At 45.7% G+C, this 22,349-nt stretch overlaps 2 protein-coding genes, 2 non-coding genes and 1 pseudogene across 6 annotated transcripts in view; 4 read left to right on the top strand and 1 right to left on the bottom strand.

Annotated features, from left to right (window-relative positions):
* The window catches only part of LOC144321835 (transcription initiation factor TFIID subunit 9-like), a 152,903-nt pseudogene extending 134,965 nt beyond the window's left edge, over positions 1 to 17,938 (bottom strand). The window contains exon 1 of the transcript XR_013387343.1: positions 17,331 to 17,938. The product of XR_013387343.1 is annotated as a transcription initiation factor TFIID subunit 9-like (transcript). The remainder of the gene's footprint in view (positions 1 to 17,330) is intronic.
* On the top strand, positions 3,062 to 13,359 carry TRIM52 (tripartite motif containing 52). Of its 2 annotated transcripts, none has more exons than XM_077911081.1 (2): positions 3,062 to 4,603; positions 10,043 to 13,359. In XM_077911081.1, exons 1-2 carry the CDS (start codon positions 3,824 to 3,826, stop codon positions 10,202 to 10,204), a joined length of 942 nt encoding a protein of 313 aa, XP_077767207.1. In that variant the 5' UTR covers positions 3,062 to 3,823; the 3' UTR covers positions 10,205 to 13,359. The 2 variants fall into 2 exon arrangements, with proteins under 2 accessions (XP_077767207.1, XP_077767209.1); XM_077911083.1 differs by lacking the exon at positions 10,043 to 13,359 and adding an exon at positions 7,766 to 9,861.
* Positions 17,708 to 22,068, top strand: RACK1 (receptor for activated C kinase 1). The gene is made up of 8 exons (XM_077911080.1): positions 17,708 to 17,932; positions 18,874 to 19,045; positions 19,586 to 19,733; positions 19,948 to 20,043; positions 20,466 to 20,576; positions 21,012 to 21,152; positions 21,525 to 21,635; positions 21,961 to 22,068. The coding sequence occupies exons 1-8, from the start codon at positions 17,824 to 17,826 to the stop codon at positions 22,024 to 22,026; spliced, it is 954 nt and encodes a 317-aa protein (XP_077767206.1). The 5' UTR covers positions 17,708 to 17,823; the 3' UTR covers positions 22,027 to 22,068.
* LOC144322847 (small nucleolar RNA SNORD95) lies at positions 18,217 to 18,284 on the top strand. Its single transcript, XR_013388461.1, has one exon. It is a non-coding gene; the product is annotated as a small nucleolar RNA SNORD95 (small nucleolar RNA).
* Positions 19,348 to 19,426, top strand: LOC144322840 (small nucleolar RNA SNORD96 family). The gene has a single exon (XR_013388455.1). It is a non-coding gene; the product is annotated as a small nucleolar RNA SNORD96 family (small nucleolar RNA).
* Positions 22,069 to 22,349: the final 281 nt, after the last annotated feature.

Below are 22,349 nucleotides of genomic sequence, written 5' to 3'. Positions count from 1 at the left end.
TTTTTACATCTCCTTTAAAATTTAAAACCATTTTTAACTTCTTAGGACTTACAAAAAGAAACTGAGGGCCAGATTTGCCAACCCCTACACAACTTAGGCAATGCTAAACTGCCTATTACCTCTGACAGATGGTCCCCAGTGTCTGTGTGGCAAGGGCTTTGCCTCATCACCATAAACTAGAATTTAATTGTCTGCAGCTGAACTCATGTGTGCGCTTCTCCAGCCTAAAAAAGCTGATGTGAAGGGTGTCTGGCTGGCTTGGTGAGAAGAGTATACAACTCTTGATCTTGGGGTTGTGAGTTCAAGCCCCACTTTGGGTGTAGAGATTACTTAAAGATAAAATATTAAAAAAAAAAAAAGCTGATGTGAGTTTCCACGGATAAATTTTCTGAAAGTCCTGTGAAAAATACACAGGCAGCTACCAATATTGCTAAGTTCCAGCTCCTGAGCACCCCCACTGCTGCCATTTCCCCAGTAGCCCAAAGCCCATGGCCTGATGCCCTGGGTGTGCCAGGTGACCTGCTCTGACAACCTACAGCTCCAACTTGGATTCAGGAGATGGCTAGCAGTCCTCCTACAAATAGGAGCATGCTTTGTTGCAGCGATGCTTGGTTCCAAGAGGGCTTAAAACCAAGGCTCTCTTCTATCCTGGAAAAGATCAGATAAGCTTTACAACAACCTGAGGGAATATGAAGAAAGCCCCTTCCAGCTTGTACTTGGATTTGAGGAAGGATCATTTAGAAGAGAAAGAATGGTAAAAGAAATAGGTATTAAAGGTTCTTATACACCTATTCTTCAGAATGGGTGTCCACTATATGCTCCTTTTCAGTCTTACCAGTTCCTCCAAGACACCTCCTCCAGCCTTCTCTCAGCATCCTCTCCCTGTACATGCTCCCCCTTGCTCTTTTCCTCTTTCAGCTCTCCTTCTTCCTGCATAGGTTCAGCCTCCCCCACCCCCAACCCTCACCCCCAGGGCAGGCAAGAATTTGCTTCTGAGCAGAGCCCTCTTTTCTTATTCTGCTCCCCAGCTGCTTCCACTATGGTTCCATCTGTAGGGTAGAACCTGCATTCAGAAATGGGAAAGTATTCCAGCCCTGAAACATAGTTCCAGTTCTTGTTGCTCAGACTTCCCCTCATGGCTCCTCAGACTCAGTCAGGACCTCTAGGAAGGCTCCCAGATTGTATACTGGGAATTTACTTGTTAGTTTCCTAACAAACTCTCCCAATAGGTATGCCCCTGTAGTCAGGTCAGGCCTGGGTTTCAACTTCCTCCCTCTCCAAGAAGGCTCTCAGAACCACTAAACGACAGATACTACTTTTCACCACAGGGTCCTAATCTAGTGATCCTAACAAGAGATGGGGTAAGTTTCTTCTATGGTTCATCTACTACAGGAAAGGAATATTATGGTAGGTGATAGGAATAAAAAGAAAACCCCACTGGGTACTGTTCTAATTACTTTACAGATGTCAACTATTCCAGCTTCACAGCAATCCTAACGTGTGTACTACCGTCTTTATTTTGCAGATGGAGATGTGGCAGCACAGTTATTAAGAAACTAATCCATGGTCACAGAAAAGTGACACAGTTGGGGTGCTAACACAGCCTGGGCCCAGCCCAGATTATGCCTGGGCAGAGACCTGAACGATAAGTAAATCTGAATGAAGGAGTGAGACAAAACCTTTCCAGGTGGGAGAATATGCCCAAAGGTATAGAGGCAACAGCCTGGCACAAATGTATCAAACTTCCATTTCAGGCAGATGGTTCTGGTGGCTGCAGGATGGACTGAAATGAGTGCAAATTACCCTTTAGGAAACTTTGTGTCCAGTTGAAAGCTGATGGGGTCAGATCTGGGATGGCAGGAACAGAGATAGAGAAGGTTGCCTAGATTTAGAGATAAAAATCAGCCGGGGGCAGCCCCGGTGGCTTAGCGGTTTGGGGCCGCCTTCCGCCCGGAGCATGATCTGGAGACCCAGGATCGAGTCCCCCGTCAGACTCTCTGCATGGAGACTGGTTCTCCCTCTGCCTGTGTCTCTCTGCACCACCACCACCCCCCTCTCTCTCTCTCTGTATCTAATAAATAAATAAAATCTTCAAACAAAAATCAGCAGGACTTGATGGTTGCAATTTGTTGGGTTTGTTCATTCGTTATTTACTCAGCAGAGACGTAAGAAGTACTTGCTGTATTCAGCACCATGATAAAAGAGCTGCAAGCACAGTGTTGACAGCACATTTACCATCCTTCCTCTGTGGAATCTATGGTTCAAGTTCAGGACCAGAGAGGGAGAGAAGGGGTTCCATGGTGCCTTGAAGATTCCATTAGGGCAGGTGGTGTTCCTCAGACCAAACAATGACCAATTAACGACGGGTTAATGAGGGTGCAATCACACCAGCAGATCTTGAACAGCATTTTACTGAAGCAAAATAGAACAGAACGTATCGGGGTGCCTCGAATGCCATAAGGGAAAAAACAATTTCCAGAAATTCTGTTTGTTATGTATGTATGTGCAAGTCTGTATTGCATTAACACGTGCAAGGCATTTCTTAGTGAGGGCCAAGTACAAACGGAAAAACGAACCTTGTAGAAAGCTTGAGTTCATGATACTACACGCTTATCGCTCTTAACTCCTCCACGGGACTGCGCACGCCTTATTCATGGTTTTGTTCCTGTAAACTGGACGGGTTGTGCATGTACATGACGGATGGATGAATTAAAATGAATGCATGGATAAGTGAGTGGACAGTGAATGACGTTATTCTCGATGAAGGCAACAAGATCTACAGAATAAGTCAGTGTAGGGCACGCGGAGTCTGAGGTACCCGAGAGGTCCCCGGACAGCGCAGATGGACAAAGAAGTAAAAGTCGCGGGAGAGAGGAAGGCTACGAAGCTGAGGCCCTCCCCGCAGCGAGAAAGGGGTTGGCGGGCTTGAGCTGAGGGGTCGGTCGGCAGACGCAGGCGTCCCCTCGCCGGTGCCTCTAACCGCACGCACGGCCACGGCGCGCCCCCGGAAGCCCCGCCCCGCCGCGCCCCGCCCCGCCCCGCCGCGTCTCCGCAGGCCTCGCCCCCGAGCGCCGTCCCGGAGGGGCCCGCGTTCTCGTCCCCACGGGGTCTCTGGCTGGAGGGGCCGGAAGTGCGCGAGGGCGCTAGCGCGGCCGCCGTGGGCCCTTGGTTCGGGCCGGTTCCTGGCTCCTGGCTCCTGGCTCCTGGCTCGGCTGAGAGACTCCCGGACCTTGTGTCCGGCTGGCTGGAGCGGCGCAAGCACCGCTCCGTGGCTGAAGTGGACTGATTCCCTTTCCACTCCTACCTCTTCTCACCCGCCTTTCCTCTCCTGGCCGGCTAAGTGGCCGGCCGGGCTCCAGCCGTGTCCCGTCCCGAGGCATCGTGGAGACGTGGCCGTCCGTCAGCTCAGTCTACCCCTTCCCGAGCGTGGGTTACGGCGCCTACGTCACTTTCTGTTGCCTCAGGCTGGGTGAGAGGCGCCGACACCAGAGGACGCCGCTGGCCGGGCAAACCCGGAGGGAGGCGAGAAACGTGTCTGGATCCGAGTTTGCAAGCTGAGCCTCAGAGGAAAACAGAGGCTGCAGCCGGGTCCTGCCCTCACTGCCCTTGGAGGGCGGCTGAGTCCGGACCGAGGGCTTTCGCGCCTTGAGCTGGGAGAAGCCTGTGGAGGAGAGGAGCAAAGCATCTCTGCGGGCCTGCGGGGAAGGAGCGCGGTTGAGAACAGCCTTGGGTCGCGAGCGTAGCTGGGAGGCCGGCCTGCAAGCGGGCCCCCAGCCCCTCAGCTCCGGGCTGACGCATCCGCATCCTCAGGCTGCGCTTTAAAATGGCTGGCTATGCTGCGACTCCTAACCCCGTAAAGACCCTTCAGGAGGAGGCGGTGTGCGCCATCTGCCTCGATTACTTCACGGACCCCGTGTCCATCGGCTGCGGGCACAACTTCTGCCGAGTGTGTGTAACCCAGCTGTGGGGCAAGGAAGACGAGGAGTTGGATGAATGGGAGAACGAGGACGACGACGTGGAGGGGGCCATCGGTGGATGGGACAACTCTATTCGAGAGGTTTTGTACCAGCGTAATGGTGATGAGGCAGTGTTCCAGGACCAAGAAGATGATGAACTCTGGGTTGGTGATGGTGGGGTCAGGAATCGGGACAATATGGACTATGTGTGGGACCAGGAGGAAGAAGAGGAAGACCGGCACTATTACCTGGGAGGCTTGAGACATGACCTGAGAATTGACGTCTACTTAGAAGAGATACTGGAAGAATACAACGAAGACGACCAAGAGCTGTATCCTGACACCCATCTGCCTCCACCCACCCGTCCACGTCAGTTCACCTGCCCCCAGTGCCGAAAGAGCTTTACCCGTCGCAGCTTTCGTCCCAACTTGCAGCTGGCCAACATGGTGCAGATAATTCACCAAATGTGCCCCACTCCTTATCAAGGAAGCCGGGGGAATGATCAGGGCATCTGCTCTAAACACCAGGAAGCCCTGAAGCTCTTCTGCGAGGTGGATGAAGAGGCCATCTGTGTGGTGTGCCGAGAATCCAGGAGCCACAAACAGCACAGCGTGGTGCCATTGGAGAAGGTGGTGCAGGAGTACAAGGTGAGAGGCAGGAGGAAAAGGCCCTGAGGGGTTGAAGGGAGTGGACTGGGAGAGATAGGTACTCACTAGTTGAACCTTTTTTTTTTTTTCTTTTTTTTTTTTTTTTTTGTGAGATGAGTGCACAGTAGTGGAGAGACATGGACATATGTCCACCAAAGAGACAAATTGCTCGAGGCTGTTCAGCTTCCCCAGGAGAAACTGAGCAAAAAACACAACAGTCACTAGAAGCTGACTACTTTGGTTATTCCCTTTCAATCTGACTGTATGTAACATATCCCTAGTACTTGATTTCCCTCTGTTGAGTCCTGAGTCTGTACCTAACACCAAGACTCCAGGACCCTTAACACATAGGAATGGAAAGCCATAGTACTTGAAGATAATATGACATTTGGAACCTCAGAGCACAGTGTCAAAACATGACTGGGGAAGAAACACACACGCACACACACACACACACCAAAAAACAGATGACTGTATTGGTAGGGTGAAATGCTAGGTGTGAGTCCTGGACTGACAAGTGCAACTGGCCTCACCCCCTTCCCAAAGTCTGAGGTTGCTTCCTCATTTTTCAGTATGGTTAGTTTTCCCTATAGAGGGAGACTGGCAAAAATTCATCTTTTTGATGGATCAGAATAAACCTCATGTCCTGATCACTCTCCTTTCCTGTATTTTATTACAGTGAAAGGAGTGAGGGATTTAGGTCAGATGACCTAGCTCTGCCACTCACTGTCTAATCTTGGGGAGGTCCCTACCTCTTGGCTTTACTTTTCTCCCAGGTTTAAGATTAAGAGAGCATGTATGTGAAAGTATTTTATAAGCCATAAAGCACTAAACAGATATCTGCTTTTTTTTTTTTTTCTTAACTTGATTTTCCTCTAACTCGTCTTTTTTTCTTTGGGTTCTGATTTGGTAAATACAGTGCTTTCCTGATCTGAGTATTACCGAGTTGTCTCAATGACAGCCTGAATATGGTCTTCCTTACCAAAAGTCTAGGTGAAAGTGAGTCCTAGCAGTAGCCAAAGAAGGGAGAGGATGTCTCAGGCCCATAAGTTTTATCCTGGATGGTCATTAGCAGCTGCTCACATCTCAGGGTGCTTTATAGTTTACAAAATCTATTTCCTCATGTTCTCCTATAGCAGTGGTTTTTAAATTGTGGGTGTTGAACAATTAGTGGGTCTTAAAATAAATGGGTCATGCCCAGCATTATTTTAAAATTAAACAAAACATCAGAGTGCATGGAACAAAACCAAGGTAAACACTGTCTTAGGAAATTTTTTTTTTAATTTTTTTTATTTATTTTATTTTTTTAAAATTTATTTATGATAGTCACAGAGAGAGAGAGAGAGAGAGGCAGAGGGAGAAGCAGGCTTCATGCACCGGGAGCCCGATGTGGGATTCGATCCCGGGTCTCCAGGATCGCGCCCTGGGCCAAAGGCAGGCGCTAAACCGCTGCGCCACCCAGGGATCCCTTAGGAAATTCTCAAACTATATGTGCATGTATGTGTACCTGGTCTGAGAGTACAATGTATTGCTTACTCTGGGTTTCAGTCAAAATATAAACAGAACATTGTCCTAAAGCATCGTAAGTTAGCTATTATCATCATCCTACAAGTAAGATGCAAATCTTAACTACAAATTACTGCTAAATTCATATGAACCTGACTTTAAGGACACACTCTAGCACCATGCTTTCCCCAGGATAACAAAGTTTGCCTCCAGGAGAAACTGTGTCCTATACTTCTGGGGTTTAGTACACTGAAGTTGAAGTAAGAAGGTAACCTTTCATTCCTCTGTTAGAACTTTTTGTAAGGATTCTGAAACTGAAATTTTAATTGAAAGCCAACTTAGCCAGGAGATTGTTTTATTTTTTTTTCTTTTCTTTTCTTTTCTTTCTTTTCTTTTCTTTTCTTTTCTTTTCTTTCTTTTCCTTTCCTTTCCTTTCCTTTCCTTTCTTTTCTTTTCTTCTTTTTTTTTGTATATTTTTTATTGGAGTTCAGTTTGCCAACATATAGTGTTGGCACACACCCAGTGCTCATCCCATCAAGTGCCCCGCTCAGTGCCCATCACCCAGTCATCCCGTCTACCCACCCACGTCCCTTTCCACTACCCCTTGTTCGTTTCCCAGAGTTAGGTGTCTCTCATGTTCTGTCTCCGTCACTGATATTTCCCACTCATATTCTCTCCTTCCCCTTTATTCCCTTTCACTATTTTTTATATTCCTCAAATGAATGAGACCATAAGGAGATTGTTTTTTCAACTGAGGAAGCCAGATGACACTCATTTGAAACTTGAGAAGTTACTTAATAAAGCACACCAGTAAATATAAACACCAAAACCAAATAGAACAAATTGAAGATAATCCCTTTCAAAATATAGAATATTTAAAAAGAAATAAAACTTTTATTTTTAAACATACACCAGAATTTAGGTAGATGGTATTGCCAAACATAGGAATTACACTGCAGAGGTAAAAACTTTTACGTATGTATAAACTTAGTAATTCATGACATAGTTTTGTTACTGCCGTTCATTGGTCAACAGATACATTACAGTAGCATAACTTAGAATTTTACTGAATAAAACTCATAATAATAGTTAAAATTATAAGGAACCAATTTTGTATAATGATTTATTTAATGTTAAGCATTAGCCATCACACGGTTCTGGTTACAAAGAATTCTTGTCAGCTACCAATTCAACACATTTTTAAATCTATTTTGGAGGTGAGCAGGCTTTTTAATTTTAGGGACTGAGTAGGGGGTTGTTACTCAAATTCTTAAGGAGTAGTCCGTGATTTTCAGAAATAGGAGAGAAAGGCATTTTCTCCCTCCACAAATTATATTAGCATTGCAGATATGGGAATTTATAGTTTATAAAATTATATTTAGTGTGTTAAGAACTCTTTGGCTGGTGGGAATACAAAGATAGAACAAGAAGCATTCAGAGTGAGGCCTATAATTAATGAGGTATGACAGGCTGGGTAGCCATAGATGTTTACTGTGGGTATAGTGCTATTTATACTGCTATTTTTATAATATATCCAAGATGATTAATGTTGTTTTGAGGTTAATATTCTTTTAAAGTTTAATTTTGTATAAAAAGAGGCTTTTTAGCTCTGAAAAACTTACTTATTTACATCTTCCATTTTGTCCATCCCATGAGAGTTCATCTTGACTCTGAAATTCAAGCTAGAATCAGAAGATTATGAAAGTGGGATCCCTGGGTGGCGCAGCGGTTTGGTGCCTGCCTTTGGCCCAGGGCATGATCCTGGAGACCCTGGATCGAATCCCACATCGGGCTCCCTGCATGGAGCCTGCTTCTCCCTCTGCCTATGTCTCTGCCTCTCTCTCTCTCTGTGACTATCATGAATAAATAAATAAAATCTTTAAAAAAAAAAAAAAAAAAAAAAAAGAAGATTATGAAAGTAAGATCATTTATATTTGACCAAGGACACCATTAAATGGTGTCAGGTTTTAGGCAGCAGATGGGTGTATAAAAAAGAAATGAACAACGATTTCACTTCTTGGGGCACAGGCATAACTGGATGCCTGTACTTCTCTGCCACCAATAAAATCATTCATCGTTTGGCAAGAAGGACCAGATGCTTCCATAATCAATACTCCTCCTTTTTCTGTTTTCTCCTTTGAGTTAGCTAAAGATGGCAACCAAAAAAAATTGTTAAGGCTTTTATCAAGTATATATTCATATTATGATGCAGAAGATAGGGTCAACTTCTTCAGTTGAGTTACCTGAAAATGTTGGGCAGTGACACCATGCCAAACACTGTTAAATTTATGACATAAAAACAGTGGCATATTCTGCAAAGCACAATTCTCTGCAGCTTTAAGACTGGACAGTATTGGAATACTAACAGCAATCTTCAAAGGCTATGAAAGCATAATATTAAATAGCCCTTCTAACTGCAAGGGAGAAAAAAATGGAGAAACTTGCGAAGTGTTGCATTCCAAGTGCCGCCACAACGTTGAGAGCAAATTGAGGAATTCCAGACTTTGTTCATCTACTTCTATAATCTTAACTCTGAATTAATGACTGAGTATATGAAAACTCAGTTTTTAAAAACATTAGCTCATCCTTCTTTGCTTAGTTGAGAAGAATATCCTGATAAAAATGTGCTTTGCTTATGTTTGAAATAGGCTTTAAAAACTGTGAGTGTGCTGGTTTCATAAGCCTAATACTTGTTCACTAAAGACAGTATTTTTGAAGCTATAGCAAATGAACTGATGGAGGGAAAAAGGTATACATTGGTAGTGCTACAGCAGTGGAATGCTTTCGACCTTGGTTTTTGGCAAAGAAACTGAAGAAAACTGTATTGTAGCCATCACCACCAAGCATCAACTTCCATCAATAGGCCAGTAATCTACTGGAAATCCTCACCTTGCTGTCAGCATAACCCTGGTTTGATCCCAGTTTGCCTTGATTTTTGAAGATCAGTTTAGAATGCCTTTGAGAGTATTTGCTCCTACAAACTGAGGTTCCCTGGTTGTCAAAGAACTGTATTCAGCTGAATTTATGGACAGAACTGATTTTGGAACGCCAATGACAAAATAACCCTCTGATTTTGGAACATCATCTAAAGAGAATCTATACTTTAAAATTTCAAAAATTAAAACTCAGCAGAATTTAATGCATTGAAGCTTAAGATACCATGACCATGAAATGTCAAAAAGCAGTCACCAACATCACTGCTTGTTACAAAAAACTTTAAGCAAGATTGGCCAGAAATCCAGCTACACATAGCAAACTCATACTAAATATGTCTAATTTGCTTGGCCAATCTTTCAAGGACTAGATTCATAAATGTTATTACAAAAAAAAAAAAAAAAAAAAACTTAAATAGCCAGAGCTATTTTGGGTTACTGTTCTTAAAACCTACTTGTGGTGTTTTAAGAAAGAATGTTTTCACTGATATTTTGTTCTCACTTAAAGAATTTCAAGGGGACTATGTGTAACTCAAAGTCTGATTGTTTTGACTAGAAACTTTCATATAAGTACTCTATAGAGAAACTGGGATGTAAAATGTCTAAACAGATGAGAAGAGTTTATTCCATTTTCTCTTTACATCTTAAAAGCTCTTATGGGGGGGTATATATCTTGCTGCGGGGAGAAAACAATACAAGATTATTGTTAAAGCCGCTTGTGTTTTGTTACATCTTCTATACCACCCAGGAAAGAAAAGTTAAAGCTTAACAGTAACATGGTTATCACATCTTCTGAATAAATTTTGCTTCCCAAAATTATCACTGCTTTGATTTTTAGTCATGATACTTAATTGTGAAATTTTAAATAACACTGAAGGTGACAGAATGTGAGATTTTTAGGTGTATGAAAAGTAGAGGTATGCGTTACAGAAACATTCAGAAAAACTGGTATATCCACATTCACCAGATTCTAATGTTTATTGAATGTTTTTCCTACTAGGTTCAGCTGTTGACTGCTGTATCACAAGTCAGAGTGTTTAAACTTGCTACAAGCTGTTCCTGTGGGTGTACCTGGGACCTCATCTTTACACAGACTTGCTACACATCTGAAATCCTCACCTCCAACTGCACTATGACCTTAGCTCTTAGCCTTCTAGTGTAGTCAAACACACTCCAATTATACCTGCCCTTCGGTTTTATGGAGGCCACAGTCCCACTGATTGCTAATTTTCTTCCTTCTCAATTTAACAGACATTTGCTGGCCCTAATTATTATCTCACTGAGCCTGGACCTTATGAGTACTCTTGGCTTTAAGAACTTCCATGCTGTAGTCTAGACCAGTGTTTTTCAGCCTCAGCACTACTGACATTTTGAGTAAGGTAATCCTTTGCAGGGGGTGGGGGGGCATCCTGTGCATTGCAGGATGGCTCACAGCACCCTTGGATAGAGTAGGATGGAAGTCAGACGTAAGTAGCACCTCTCCACCAGCTGTGAAAACCACAAACGTCTCCCAACATTTCCAGATGTCTTGTGGAGAGGGTTGAGGGAAGCAAAATCACCCATGTTTGAGAATCATTAGTCTAGACTCAGGGTAAGTGGTCAAATCCACAGATGTGCCATTACCAGCTTTACTTATGCCCTATAGCCAGTGACTGAGACCTAGGTGTTTAAAAGTGTTCAATGGAAGAACAGCTCCACCTAGCTAGAACCTTATTAAATGCAGTCTTAGTAAATTGATTAATTGATAGGACTCCTACTTCTCTGAGCTCTTGGCAGGCAGGTGTCAGAGTCAGCAAACCTTTTTTTAAACCAGAGCTGCCTGTCACTGCCATTTGGGGGAAAAGGACTATGACAGATAAAGCAGTATATGAAATGAAGATCTAGAAATGAATGATGAGTAAGAAAAGGAAATCAGCAAACATCAGTTCCAGCAGGATCATAGAGCAGTTATTTTTTTTGCTTTGGTTTTTAAGCATTATGCAAAACTTATAAAACCAGAGCCTGTCTGCTCCTGTTAGAGTGGGGTAGTCCTGGGTTAATACATATAACATCAGCCCCTAAAGCACTTCCTTGAAACCTAAGTCTCCTCTGCCACTGGCCTCTATGCCATGCCTCCAGAAACCTTTACAGGACCTACAGATTCTATGCTATTTCCCATCCCCAATCCCTGACCCACTCTGAAAGTTACCCTGCAACGGTGAAGTTATTACAAACATTTATTGACTGATAAAATAGGATAACAAAAAGGGGGACACAAGACAGCCTGCCATACCAGGTCTAAAAGGACTTTGCAACAACGGAAGTGTTCTAAATCTGCTGTTTGATATAGTAGGTACCACTAGCTACATATGGCTTGAGCTCTTGAAATATGCCTAATGCAATATGGAACTGAATTTTTCATTGTATTTAATTTTAATTAATTTGAAATCGCCATATATGACTGGTGGCTGTCAAATCACATTTAATTGTACAGTTCCATAGAAACAAGGCAGGTTGAATTCTGATCCTTTCTAGGATTCTCAGGAGTAGAGCCAAGTCTGAAGGGGAAAATGAAAAAGAAATGAGACAACTCTTTTCCCAATCAAGAGAGGTAGGCTCTGGGATCCCTGGGTGGCTCTGCGGTTTAGTGCCTGCCTTCAGTCCAGGGCGTGATCCTGGAGTTCCGGGATCCAGTCCCATGTCGGGCTCCCTGCATGGGGCCTGCTTCTCCCTCTGCCTGTGTCTCTGCCTCTCTCTCTCTCCTCTTTCTCTGTCTCTCATGAATAAATAAATAAAATCTTTAAAAAAAGAGAGAGAGGTAAGCTCGAAGGTGGTATTTTTAGGCATAGAAGAAAATATTTAAAAGAAGGCCTTCTTGTACTTTTTTTTTAAATATGACTAAAACAGTCTTGAACTAGCTCTACTTGTGATTCATATGGATCACATGTGGGAAATATGATAGGGGAGAATTCTAATAGGAAAAAGCTAAAAAACAAGCTGCATTACCCTCTTCCCAGAAAAAGAGCCAGGCTGGGGCCTCAAAATAGGAGGAATATAAGTATAAATAATTAGTTACTTGGTTCCTGACTTTTTGACAATGGGATATGGGAGAAAACCTAGCATTAAAGTAGGTTAGTGGGTTCTTCCCTTTCTCCTCTCACACCTAAATCCTGACAGAGGGTGGTGGTAGAGAGATCATGGAGTCCTAGAAAGGAAAGCAGTTTGCTAGCAGTGATAATGAGAAAAGAGAAAGTGAGAGGTTGTAGGAATAACAGGACTGAAAAGGAGGAGACTGTGAGAGCTAAAAGTGGTGACAAACTTAACTTTTAATGATACAGTCTTTGCCCACAAACCAGAATCCTCAGAAGTAGAGAATGAGAACCCTGGGTATGGGGAAACAGCTCATCTAAGCATATGAGTTGTAGGAAGAGATGTGACAGTAGACGAGCAAAGGAAGAAAATGGCTCTCTTGGCTCTCTAAGTTACTACTCTTCTCCCACCTCTACCCGTCCCAAAGGAGGAAGAAAATGGCCTTAAATAGATTTGAACTAGAAATAGCCTTAACAAACAGGGAGGGGCTTATTCTTCCATATCTACTGAAGTTCATGCTTAGGCCTTCATAATCTTTTACCTCATCCTAAAGGACTCAGATGCAGAGTTGGTCAGAGACTTCTGATTGACAATTCCACTTGGTACCCAGCAGGGCCCCACAAAGATGAAAGACCAAGGTCACCTGGAAGAGGATCCCTAGAGGTCACACCCCCTTTTAATCTGCCATTTCCTAAGTACATAGAATCCTCTCCTCTACCAAAGGACGGAATTTCTCAACAAGCTCTGGCTATTTAACCTGAGTATGAGCAGGAAGGATTATTTCCTCTTCAGCCCTCTTATCTTGTGGTAAGCTGGCCAACCTCATAGTTCCATTTCAACATATTAGAATATGTTCTATCAATAGAACATATATCAAATTCTCTTCCAGGTAAAAAGTTGAAAAAAGGCACCTTGTGTCACCTCTTGTTTCTCCCTACCACCTAATGCTGTTTTAAATCCTTTAACGAGCCAGAGGCTTGCATTCTCCTAGCATATCTTATAATTCTACCTGGACTACGGTCCATACCTGCCTGGATCATGCCCACCTCCACAATCTTCGACTGCATATCTGCTGGAGCACTTAAGGCCAGGGGGAATCCTACAGTCCATCTCCCAGGGAAAACCCAACAGAGTTCCTTAGCAGTTTTCCAGGGGACTGTTAGAAAATCTGACTGACTGCAGATTCCTGCCTAAGATGGACACTAAATATTTACTAAGAAACATAAACGATATGTGATTTCTTTGTAACATCTGTTTCTGGCATTGACTTAATATCATATCCCACCTCACCAGGATAATGGAACAGGACCTACAAGAACAACAGAACTTTCTATGTTTCCTTCCAACCTTTTTGAGCTTAATTCTCTAGGCCTAGATCAGGAAATAGTTTCTATAATCAGAGCCCAATTCTAGATACTGGAGTGAAAGAGGTATGGTAGGAAGGATAGAAATAGATTAGAGGAGATGCTGAATCCCTCACTCAAGGCCATTGGGAAGTCCTCAGTCTCTCCTTTTGTAGGGCTCTCATGACCATCCTATAGACCCTCCTGTCCAGCTTCTGAATTCCTCTTATTTCTTGTCTTACTCCTCCAACCTACCTTCTACTGACAACGAATGACTGTCAGCAAAATCAAGTCTAGGCAGGAGAGGGATTAGATAATACTGATGAGGCAGTCCTAGGCTTCAGGACAAAATTCTTCAGCAGACAACTCCTTCCCAGTAGGGGCTCCCTGAACACCTTGGGTTTCACTCTCCTACCTTCCCATTTGAAACGATCCCCCAAACTTCTGCATGCAAACCACTCTAATACCTCTTCCCCATGGTGATCCCTCCACCTGAAACACCCTTTAAATACTTGGTTTTAACTATTCAGCCTATGAGGCTGGTGACCAAGGTTAGAATCTTCCACAACCAAACCCTGTACCAGCAACAGCATATGAGACAAAACAGACCAGTCCCTGACCTCAGGGCACTGAGTAAAGCCCTGACAGATTCAAATAAGGGCAGATTGAGTTAAGTTTGTGGAGGCCCCACACACCACACAATCAGGGCATGAAACAAGGAGCCTAACCCAGACTTGAGAGTCACAGAGGGTTTCTCTGAGGTACAACCTGAATTGAGACCTGAGGAAGCTTAGTTAACTAAGGAAAGTGGGGGTGGGATATAGTGGGCCTCCTGTGTGGGAGAGAACTGATGGAGGAATGGGGAGAGCCAGCGTAGCCATAAAAGGAGTATGGTGCCAACCATACTGAATCTACAGAGGAACAGCAAAATGAAGGGAAGACACTTGCTTTAGCTGACAGAGGCCCTGTAGTCTTGGCCGCAACCTTTTCCCTCAGCCCCTCACCTATCACCCACAACAGTACTCATCACTTCATTCAAGGGAAGACCTGTCTCACCTCCTGAATGCTGGCAGGAGGGAACAGAGGCCTCTGTTCCTAGAAGAGGTCATGGGCCTCTAGCAGGGAAACCAGAGGGGCTTCTCCCCGCTGTGCTGATCTTAGGGATTCCCAGCAGAAAAGGAATGGTGAGACAGACTTCCTTAGAAAAGAATCTCCAAATTCTCTTTTGGGATGTTTACCTTGTGTGGGAATGGAAGTGCTGCCAGTGGGGACATGGGAGAGGACAGGCAGCCCAGAGGACAGGCTGCCAGTGGGGACAGAGGAGAGGACAGGCAGCCCAGGGCATGGGACCAGTGGGTGGGGAACATACGAGAGGGGTGGCCTGGGGAGCTGAAAGAAGGCTCTGCAGAGTAACTTTCCCCAATTTCACCCAAGGTCAGGTGGAGCCCTCCAACAGATTTCTGCCTCCTAGAGGGAAAGATCAAAGACCCAGGATGAAAAGGCCCAAAGGCCGGACCCAGGCCTGCTTGGGCAGGCAGCAGACTACTGTGGAAAGCACAGGCTTATTCTTAGGATGCGTCTAGCAGCCAAGAGAAGTCAGCCCCCTGGAAAGGGCCAGGCTTGAGGAGTCCAGGTGGGTCCACATGCCTAGCAGGGAGCCTTGGGGCCCCAAACGGAAGCAGGCATGTATGGGGCTCAACTCCAGCTTGGGCTGAGAGGGAAAGGCTGCTGCTACATGCCATCCCTGCCCCTAGCTATACCCAAAGTGTCCCCAGAGTCAGGGTCAGGCCTCCCTCAATTCATGAATACCCCTCAGTGGTTTTGTGGCTTGCCAGAATCTTCTCCAAGAGAGGAGAGACCAGGTGGTGATGATTGGAGAAAAACTCCAAGGTGGAAAAGCCCAAATCCTACAGTCTGGTCATCTGGGAACTCCACTATATTCCATTTCTCCCTCTCCTCTGCTGACATTGCCAGATGGGTATTGGTGGGTTCCAGGGGAAAACCCGAGATTCCCCCCCTTGGCCCCAGAGGAGGGGGCACTGCCAGGGGCCGGTACAGGGAGACGCCCATGGAATTGCGGGAGGCCAAAGACACCTACAGAAATCTTGGTCTCTGTGGCCAGAGGACTCTGGGAAAGGGCTGCGCAGAGGTGAGCCTGGGGAGGACGAGGCTAGCCGAGGAACGGCCCCCTCTGGAAAGGGGCCTGGTGGTGACGAAAGGTCGAGTCCTTGAGCATGCGTGAGAGACCTGGGAGGCTTGTTTTAAACCTGTCCTCCTGGCCCTCTTTCAGAGATGTTGATTCCACAGGGGCTCCTTAGCAAAATTCAAGAATACAGAGAGCCAAATGAGATTTCTCGAGAGGAGTAAATATAATATGACTAACCAAGGATCTCTTGGGTGAAGGCAGGAGATGAAGGAACGCGTATTCTTGAACTGAGAGGAAATCCTCTGCATGTACAGGCCAACACAGGGGAGTGTTTGCTCTGTGCATTTCCACAGCGTGGAAATCTCTCACCTCTCTATTTGTCCCAACCGCCCAGGGCACTGGCACGACCCGAGCTATGAACAGTGAACTGGATACTGGTGTGGGTGAAAGTAAGGGTCTCCCATTACCAAAACAGGTCAGGGTTGGGGTCGACTTCGAGTTTAGTGTTAGAAGAAAAAGACAGCTAATTGGGGGTGCTACGGAGGCATTTAAATGACCTTCGCAACTGGAGCCCTTGAAGCCTACTCAGAACAGCAACCACCCTGAGGAGCCATGTTCTTTCCCCCAGACTGCGGGCCCTCTGTCAGCTGCCCCTCACGCCTATCTCACTGTTCGGTTTTCAGCACTTCCAACACCTCCAGGATGTTTTGCACTGAGCATCCCTGCCCCCAGAACCTTATCCTCCCGTGTATCCACAGGGCTGTCTCCTTCTTCGTCTCTTTGCTCCAATTTCCTTCCCCCTCACTCCATCAAATGTAAACTCCAAAAAAAACCTGGTCCTCACCCCCCTCTTGCTCACAGCTGTATCCCTCAAGACCTAAAACAGGGCCTGGTACCCAAGAGGTGCTAAGTTTGCCTGCATTTATTCTGCCAAGCATTGTTCTGGGCCCTTTACCTACCATAACTCATTTACTCTTTTCAACACCATTTTGGGTGGGTACTATTATTTCCAACCTCATTTCACAGATATGAAACTAAAATTAATACATGTTACAAACAGAAAATAAATACTTATTATGTATAATTCCCCCCCCCCTTATTTTGCTTAGATGATAGCGAATGGTACCACCCTGGTACCTCTCCCCCTTCAAAAAATATGTGACAGGAGCGCTGCCTGCCAGCATCGTCTCTCAGTTATCAAGGAGGCACTACATATTCACGTACCATGCGGCTAAACAGGAGGCCGGTAGGCAACCTGGGAACCCTGATCCACGGTGTCCCGGGCAGGTGGAACCTCCTTAGGGGCACGTCTGGACTCCCCAGACCCGCAGACCTGCCTGAGAGGCGGTGAGGCTCAGAGCCCGCTTTCACTCGAGACCCGTAAGTCAGAACCCGGAGGCCTTTGCTCTCGGGGTCTCTGTCTCTGCGTCGGCTCTCCGCGCTCCTGCCCAGGTGGGAGCCGGGGACGGACATGCAGCCCACGGGCCGATTGTTCGTTCCTCCCCGGTTTTCCGCTCCGTAACCTGTTCCTGTGTTTACTTCTGCCTGGACTAGGTCCTTCCGGACAGGGAGTGCCTCAGCCAATTCCCTCAAAGCAAAAACCTCTCCAGGGAGGAGTTGCCCTCTGCGAAGGAAATCAGTCAGAGTTTACTGGTTCACCTAAGTACAGTGTATTTCAAAAACTGAATACCATATTTTTCATATTCCTTACCGTTACTGGCAGTTCTCACCTCGAAATTGAGCTCCCTCAGCCTGGCCCTCCAGACCACCAAGCGGAAAAGGCAGGGCTCGCGCTGTGCCACGTGGGGGCAGGGAAGGCGCCGGACGTTCCTTATGGGAACATGCTGTCTGTGCCCGTCCCCTCTTCGTCTTCTTATACATCACGCCTCAGTGGATGTTTGAGGGGCCTTTTTAAACACCTGGTGGAGTTGGTTTCAGAATGACTTGGCATGGCACTGCCAAATTATGTTGCATGGCGGAGGCGACCATAAAGTTTTGCCATTTCATCTCGCCTTTTGACTTACGAGGCGCCGCCATCTTAGGCAGGAGTGAATAACGGGGGCCGCCATTTTTGCTCGAACGGGAGGGTATTTCCGGTTCCGGCGGGGACCTTTTCCTTCTTTTCCTCTGGAGGGCCTTGTCGGGAGCGGCTGTGCTGCTAGTCCTTCTGAACTATCCATCTCCATCCTTGTCGCCGCGGCGACACTCGCTCTCGCCGCCGCTATGACTGAGCAGATGACACTTCGTGGCACCCTCAAGGGCCATAATGGCTGGGTGACTCAGATCGCCACCACGCCCCAATTCCCAGACATGATACTGTCTGCTTCTCGAGGTACGGGCTAAGGTGCGGGGCAAAGGATTGAGGGATAAGTGGGTTGCGCGTGTCGCTTGGCGACTTGGAATACTCCGTCCGGGTGTGAGTTGGGGCATGCGGACCCGGGCCACGGCCTCCGCTTGGATAAACCCGCGAACCATCCCCGCTTGGCAGAGACGGAGACCTAGGTCAGCTCGTGGTCGCCAGGAGGATTGCAGGGTTGGGGTTTTATTTCTTGCCCATCTTCTCGCAGATGTGTGTAGGTGTGTAGCTGAGTGTGCTCAGGAGATACGGGGTCGGGCGGAGCGGTGATGATGCCAACATGCCATCTGAGTACCTGTGCTGAGAACCAGAGGCTGTTTCTGAGCTTACGCCCGGCCCGTGCTTAGTGGATAGACTGCAAGAACTCCCCTCGTTTCTTTTCATTCACTGAACCTGGCAGCATTCGGAGGCTTCTTGTGCCTTTTGCTGGCCCCCACACTATTAAAAAATAGTCTGAGGCCAGGATCATGTTTGGAGAGTAATTGGAAAACTTGTTGTTACTAACACGTTTCAGTGAAAGCATCCAGTCAGGTAGGATGTAAAGCAATTTTTCCGAATGCAGCCATTAGTGATTGTAGGAATCCCACAGCCAAGCAGCAGTGTTTATGCTTTAGACCTCAGATCAGACTCCAAGAATTGAATTGATCTGTCAGAAAGGGGCATCCATAATATGCTAAAGTTCTGCACACCAGAGTTTAATTTTCATGGCATTGCTTAGTTCTACTTGAATCTTTTTTGAATAGCCAATCACCTTGGCCTTGACTAGTAACACCTCACACCCTGTAGTTCTTCCCCCTTGAGAGTCCTTAATTTGTTACCTTTTAAGTCCACCGATGACACTGAGGGATCCTGGATTATCCAGTAGGTCAGCAAGTGGGCTGTTAACTCACTGAGTTTTCTTTTTTACCTCTCCTTAGATAAGACGATCATCATGTGGAAGCTGACTAGGGATGAGACTAACTATGGCATCCCACAGCGTGCTCTTCGGGGTCATTCCCACTTTGTTAGTGACGTGGTCATCTCCTCAGATGGCCAGTTTGCCCTCTCAGGCTCCTGGGATGGAACCCTTCGTCTCTGGGATCTCACAACGCAAGTAGCTGCTCATTTAACTCTGGGACACTGGGCAAAGGCTAGGCAAAAATGAGGTAGATGCTGTTGGGCGGTGGTTTCCAAGAGAGATTGAGGTTCATTGTGGGTACTTAAGGCAAGAAAGTACCTAGAAAAGGTAGTTGGGATTGTTTGGCTTCTATCCTTGCTGGTTTAATTAGTTATGCAGAATTGTTAGAGGAGTGGGCTGGTTGAGTTTTACCACATACTGTGGTTGGGAGTAGGCAAGTGTTGAACATGTTTTATCTTGGGAGCTCAGTACTTGGATGGCCGGGCATAATGAGCATCCCAGTGATGACAGATGACATTGTCAGCCAATCCCTACGTGGGAGTGAGGACATGTCCTGCAATTCTGAAGGGATACTCTCATATATGCTCAACCATGGGCCTGTTGTGATCAGACCTATGTCCAGGGTCATGTGAGTAATGGCAGCTCCAGTGAGACAGGAACAGACCAGGGAAACATTCTGATGTGGAAGAGTGTTTGAGGCATCTAGAGACTGACCACGTCCTCCTCCTCAGGGGTACCACCACACGCAGATTTGTAGGACATACCAAGGATGTGCTGAGTGTGGCCTTCTCCTCCGACAACCGGCAAATTGTTTCTGGGTCGCGAGATAAAACTATCAAGCTATGGAATACCCTGGGTGTATGCAAGTACACCGTACAGGTAACTGAAGGCACATGTAGAAACTTCTCTCCCACCCTTCTTAACCTTGGCTTTAAGGTGATTTTAAGCCTGGCCTGGACTCTATAAAGGGAGCTCTTGATATTAATGGTTTGGGTTCTAGGGTTGTGAACACTTCCATGTAACTGAGGGAAGGTGAGGTTCTGGTTTCATGGAGACAGGATACTTTCTCTAATTTCTTTTCCATCCTCTGCAGGACGAGAGCCATTCAGAGTGGGTGTCTTGTGTCCGATTTTCACCTAATAGCAGCAATCCCATCATTGTCTCCTGTGGTTGGGACAAGTTGGTCAAGGTGAGCTTGGAGCCAGGGTATAGGGCCTTCACCAGCCAGAATGTTCTCCCACTGCCTCTCAGGTGGTCATAGGATCTAAGTTTGAAAGCTTTGTCCCTCGGTTCACTTTTCCTGTTGCACTCTTCTTCTAAGTACAGGCCAGTGGTTTTTGATATTTGGTCTGAAGTAGCTCATGAAGCCCAGTGTCCCTCATAAAGCAACACATAGAACATTTGTTACCTTTTTTAATCTTGATTGTCCCTTAGGTGACCAAGACAAATTCTTTTTAACATTTTTGTTACTGATAGAATGAAAAATGGTCACCCTGTCCTGGAATGCTTTTAAATTAAGTAAATCGTGCCTTTTTTGTCCTGAGCAGTCCTGACCCCAGTTGGTTCAGAGCCAGATTCTTCACCTTTTACCCTCCACCTTACCAAACCTAGGTATGGAACCTGGCAAACTGCAAGCTGAAGACCAATCACATCGGCCACACGGGCTACTTGAACACCGTGACCGTCTCTCCGGATGGATCTCTCTGTGCTTCTGGAGGGAAGGTATTCAGAAACTGGGAGTTTACTACTCAGTGAGGGACTGTTTTAAAAAGATATTTAAGATATTGAGGTAGCAACCAAGAATAAATATCTTAAGATTGCTTCCTGGAAATGACATAGATAAGGCATACTGTTTTAAAGAAAAAGATTGTTTTCAGTAAAGCTGGTTTCTTGAAACTGTTCTTTTCAGAACTGATTGTTCTTTTCAGAACTGATTTATTTAGAAGTTGTCAGAGACATCGTAGGGTTGGTGAGGTGCCCTGCATTAAAGGAAAGGCATTCAGAGATAAATATTGGTATTTGAATCATTCATTAGTTTTTGGGAAGTTTGCGGGGGAAGGGGGACTGTTAAGTAATAAAAAAAATTTTTGAGGCAGTTAAGATTAACAACTGCAATGGGTTTCATATTGCCCTGACTCACCTTTCCTGTCTTCCCAGGATGGCCAAGCCATGCTGTGGGATCTCAATGAAGGCAAGCACCTTTATACACTTGATGGTGGAGACATCATCAATGCCCTATGCTTCAGTCCTAACCGATACTGGCTATGTGCTGCCACGGGCCCCAGCATCAAGATCTGGGTGAGTGTGGGCTACAGTTAAGGCTGAACACCTGGCTGTACTCTCTGAGTCCTGGTAATGTTGTGATTTCCTGATCTGTCACTGCTGGGATTTGAGCTTTCTGAATACCTGCTAACCATGCGGCTAGCAGTGGAGATCCAGGAAGAGCAAGGTAACAGCTTTCCAAGACTGGGATCTGCAGTGGTGGCAGACACTTGTCTACTAAGGGGGATGACAACTTACTCAACTTCAGCACAAGTTGATCTAGACTGTTCTGGGGGCAGGGGGAGGCATTCCTGTATTTTAGGCTGTTCAGTAACATACTCAGCCTCTACTCCCAACTGGATGCCTGTAGCAGAGTCCCTCCTTATCCTGATTTTGCCCATTCCCCAGGACTTGGAAGGCAAGATCATTGTAGATGAACTAAAGCAAGAAGTTATCAGTACCAGCAGCAAGGCAGAGCCACCCCAGTGTACCTCTCTGGCCTGGTCTGCTGATGGCCAGGTAAGTGAGTCTCTGAAGTGACTTGGCTTCTACCTTTTCTCTCTTCCTTTATTCTTGGTGTGTCTTTGACATAAAGTAAAATGATAAAATTAGCCAGGTTGATTTGGGAGGACCAGATTAACTGTCAGTGAACAGAGTACATGTTCTGGCATTGGAAGGAAAATTGATCGATCTAGCAGTGATTATTAATTACCTTCTCTTGGAATACATACCACCTACAACCTGATGGTTCAAGGATTGGTGATCTTAAAAGGCCATCTTTTTACTAGAAATGCAGAGTTCTGTGACTCTGACATGACCTGTCGCTGTCCTTTCTCCCTTGCAGACTCTGTTTGCTGGCTACACCGACAACCTGGTGCGTGTGTGGCAGGTGACCATCGGCACCCGCTAGAAATGATGGCAGAACTTTAGGAATAAAACATTGGTTTTCTGACTTGTTTGTTTTTCTCTGATAAGCTACCTTCTAATGCTGTATTGCATCACAATGACTTGTGTCTCAGGTATAAATCCTCTAAGCTTGCAGAAAATGTTCTTTAGGAATCGTAAAACCTCAGTTCTAGCTTTATGACATAAATAATTGAACAGATAATTCCTCAAAGCAGTATTATAAAACACAGTATTTTGAACTCTTAATCACACCTGGCTTTTGCTCAAGTGGTAGCTATCTAAGTAATATACTTTTGAAATAGCCTATAGAGATCTTCCATTTCCATT

The sequence above is a fragment of the Canis aureus genome, chromosome 10 (assembly GCF_053574225.1).
Source record: "Canis aureus isolate CA01 chromosome 10, VMU_Caureus_v.1.0, whole genome shotgun sequence".
Lineage (NCBI taxonomy): Eukaryota > Metazoa > Chordata > Mammalia > Carnivora > Canidae > Canis > Canis aureus.
Note: the sequence above shows the minus strand (reverse complement) of the source record. Positions and strands in the feature narration are given on the sequence as shown.

Coding starts and splice junctions, on each gene's coding strand:
- TRIM52 (XM_077911081.1), top strand. CDS start 3,824: ATGGCTGGCTATGCTGCGACTCCTAACCCCGTAAAGACCCTTCAGGAG. Junction 4,604..10,042: donor AGGTGGTGCAGGAGTACAAG/GTGAGAGGCAGG, acceptor TTTTCCTACTAG/GTTCAGCTGTTGACTGCTGT.
- RACK1 (XM_077911080.1), top strand. CDS start 17,824: ATGACTGAGCAGATGACACTTCGTGGCACCCTCAAGGGCCATAATGGC. Junction 19,734..19,947: donor TATGCAAGTACACCGTACAG/GTAACTGAAGGC, acceptor CATCCTCTGCAG/GACGAGAGCCATTCAGAGTG. Junction 21,153..21,524: donor GCCCCAGCATCAAGATCTGG/GTGAGTGTGGGC, acceptor CCCATTCCCCAG/GACTTGGAAGGCAAGATCAT.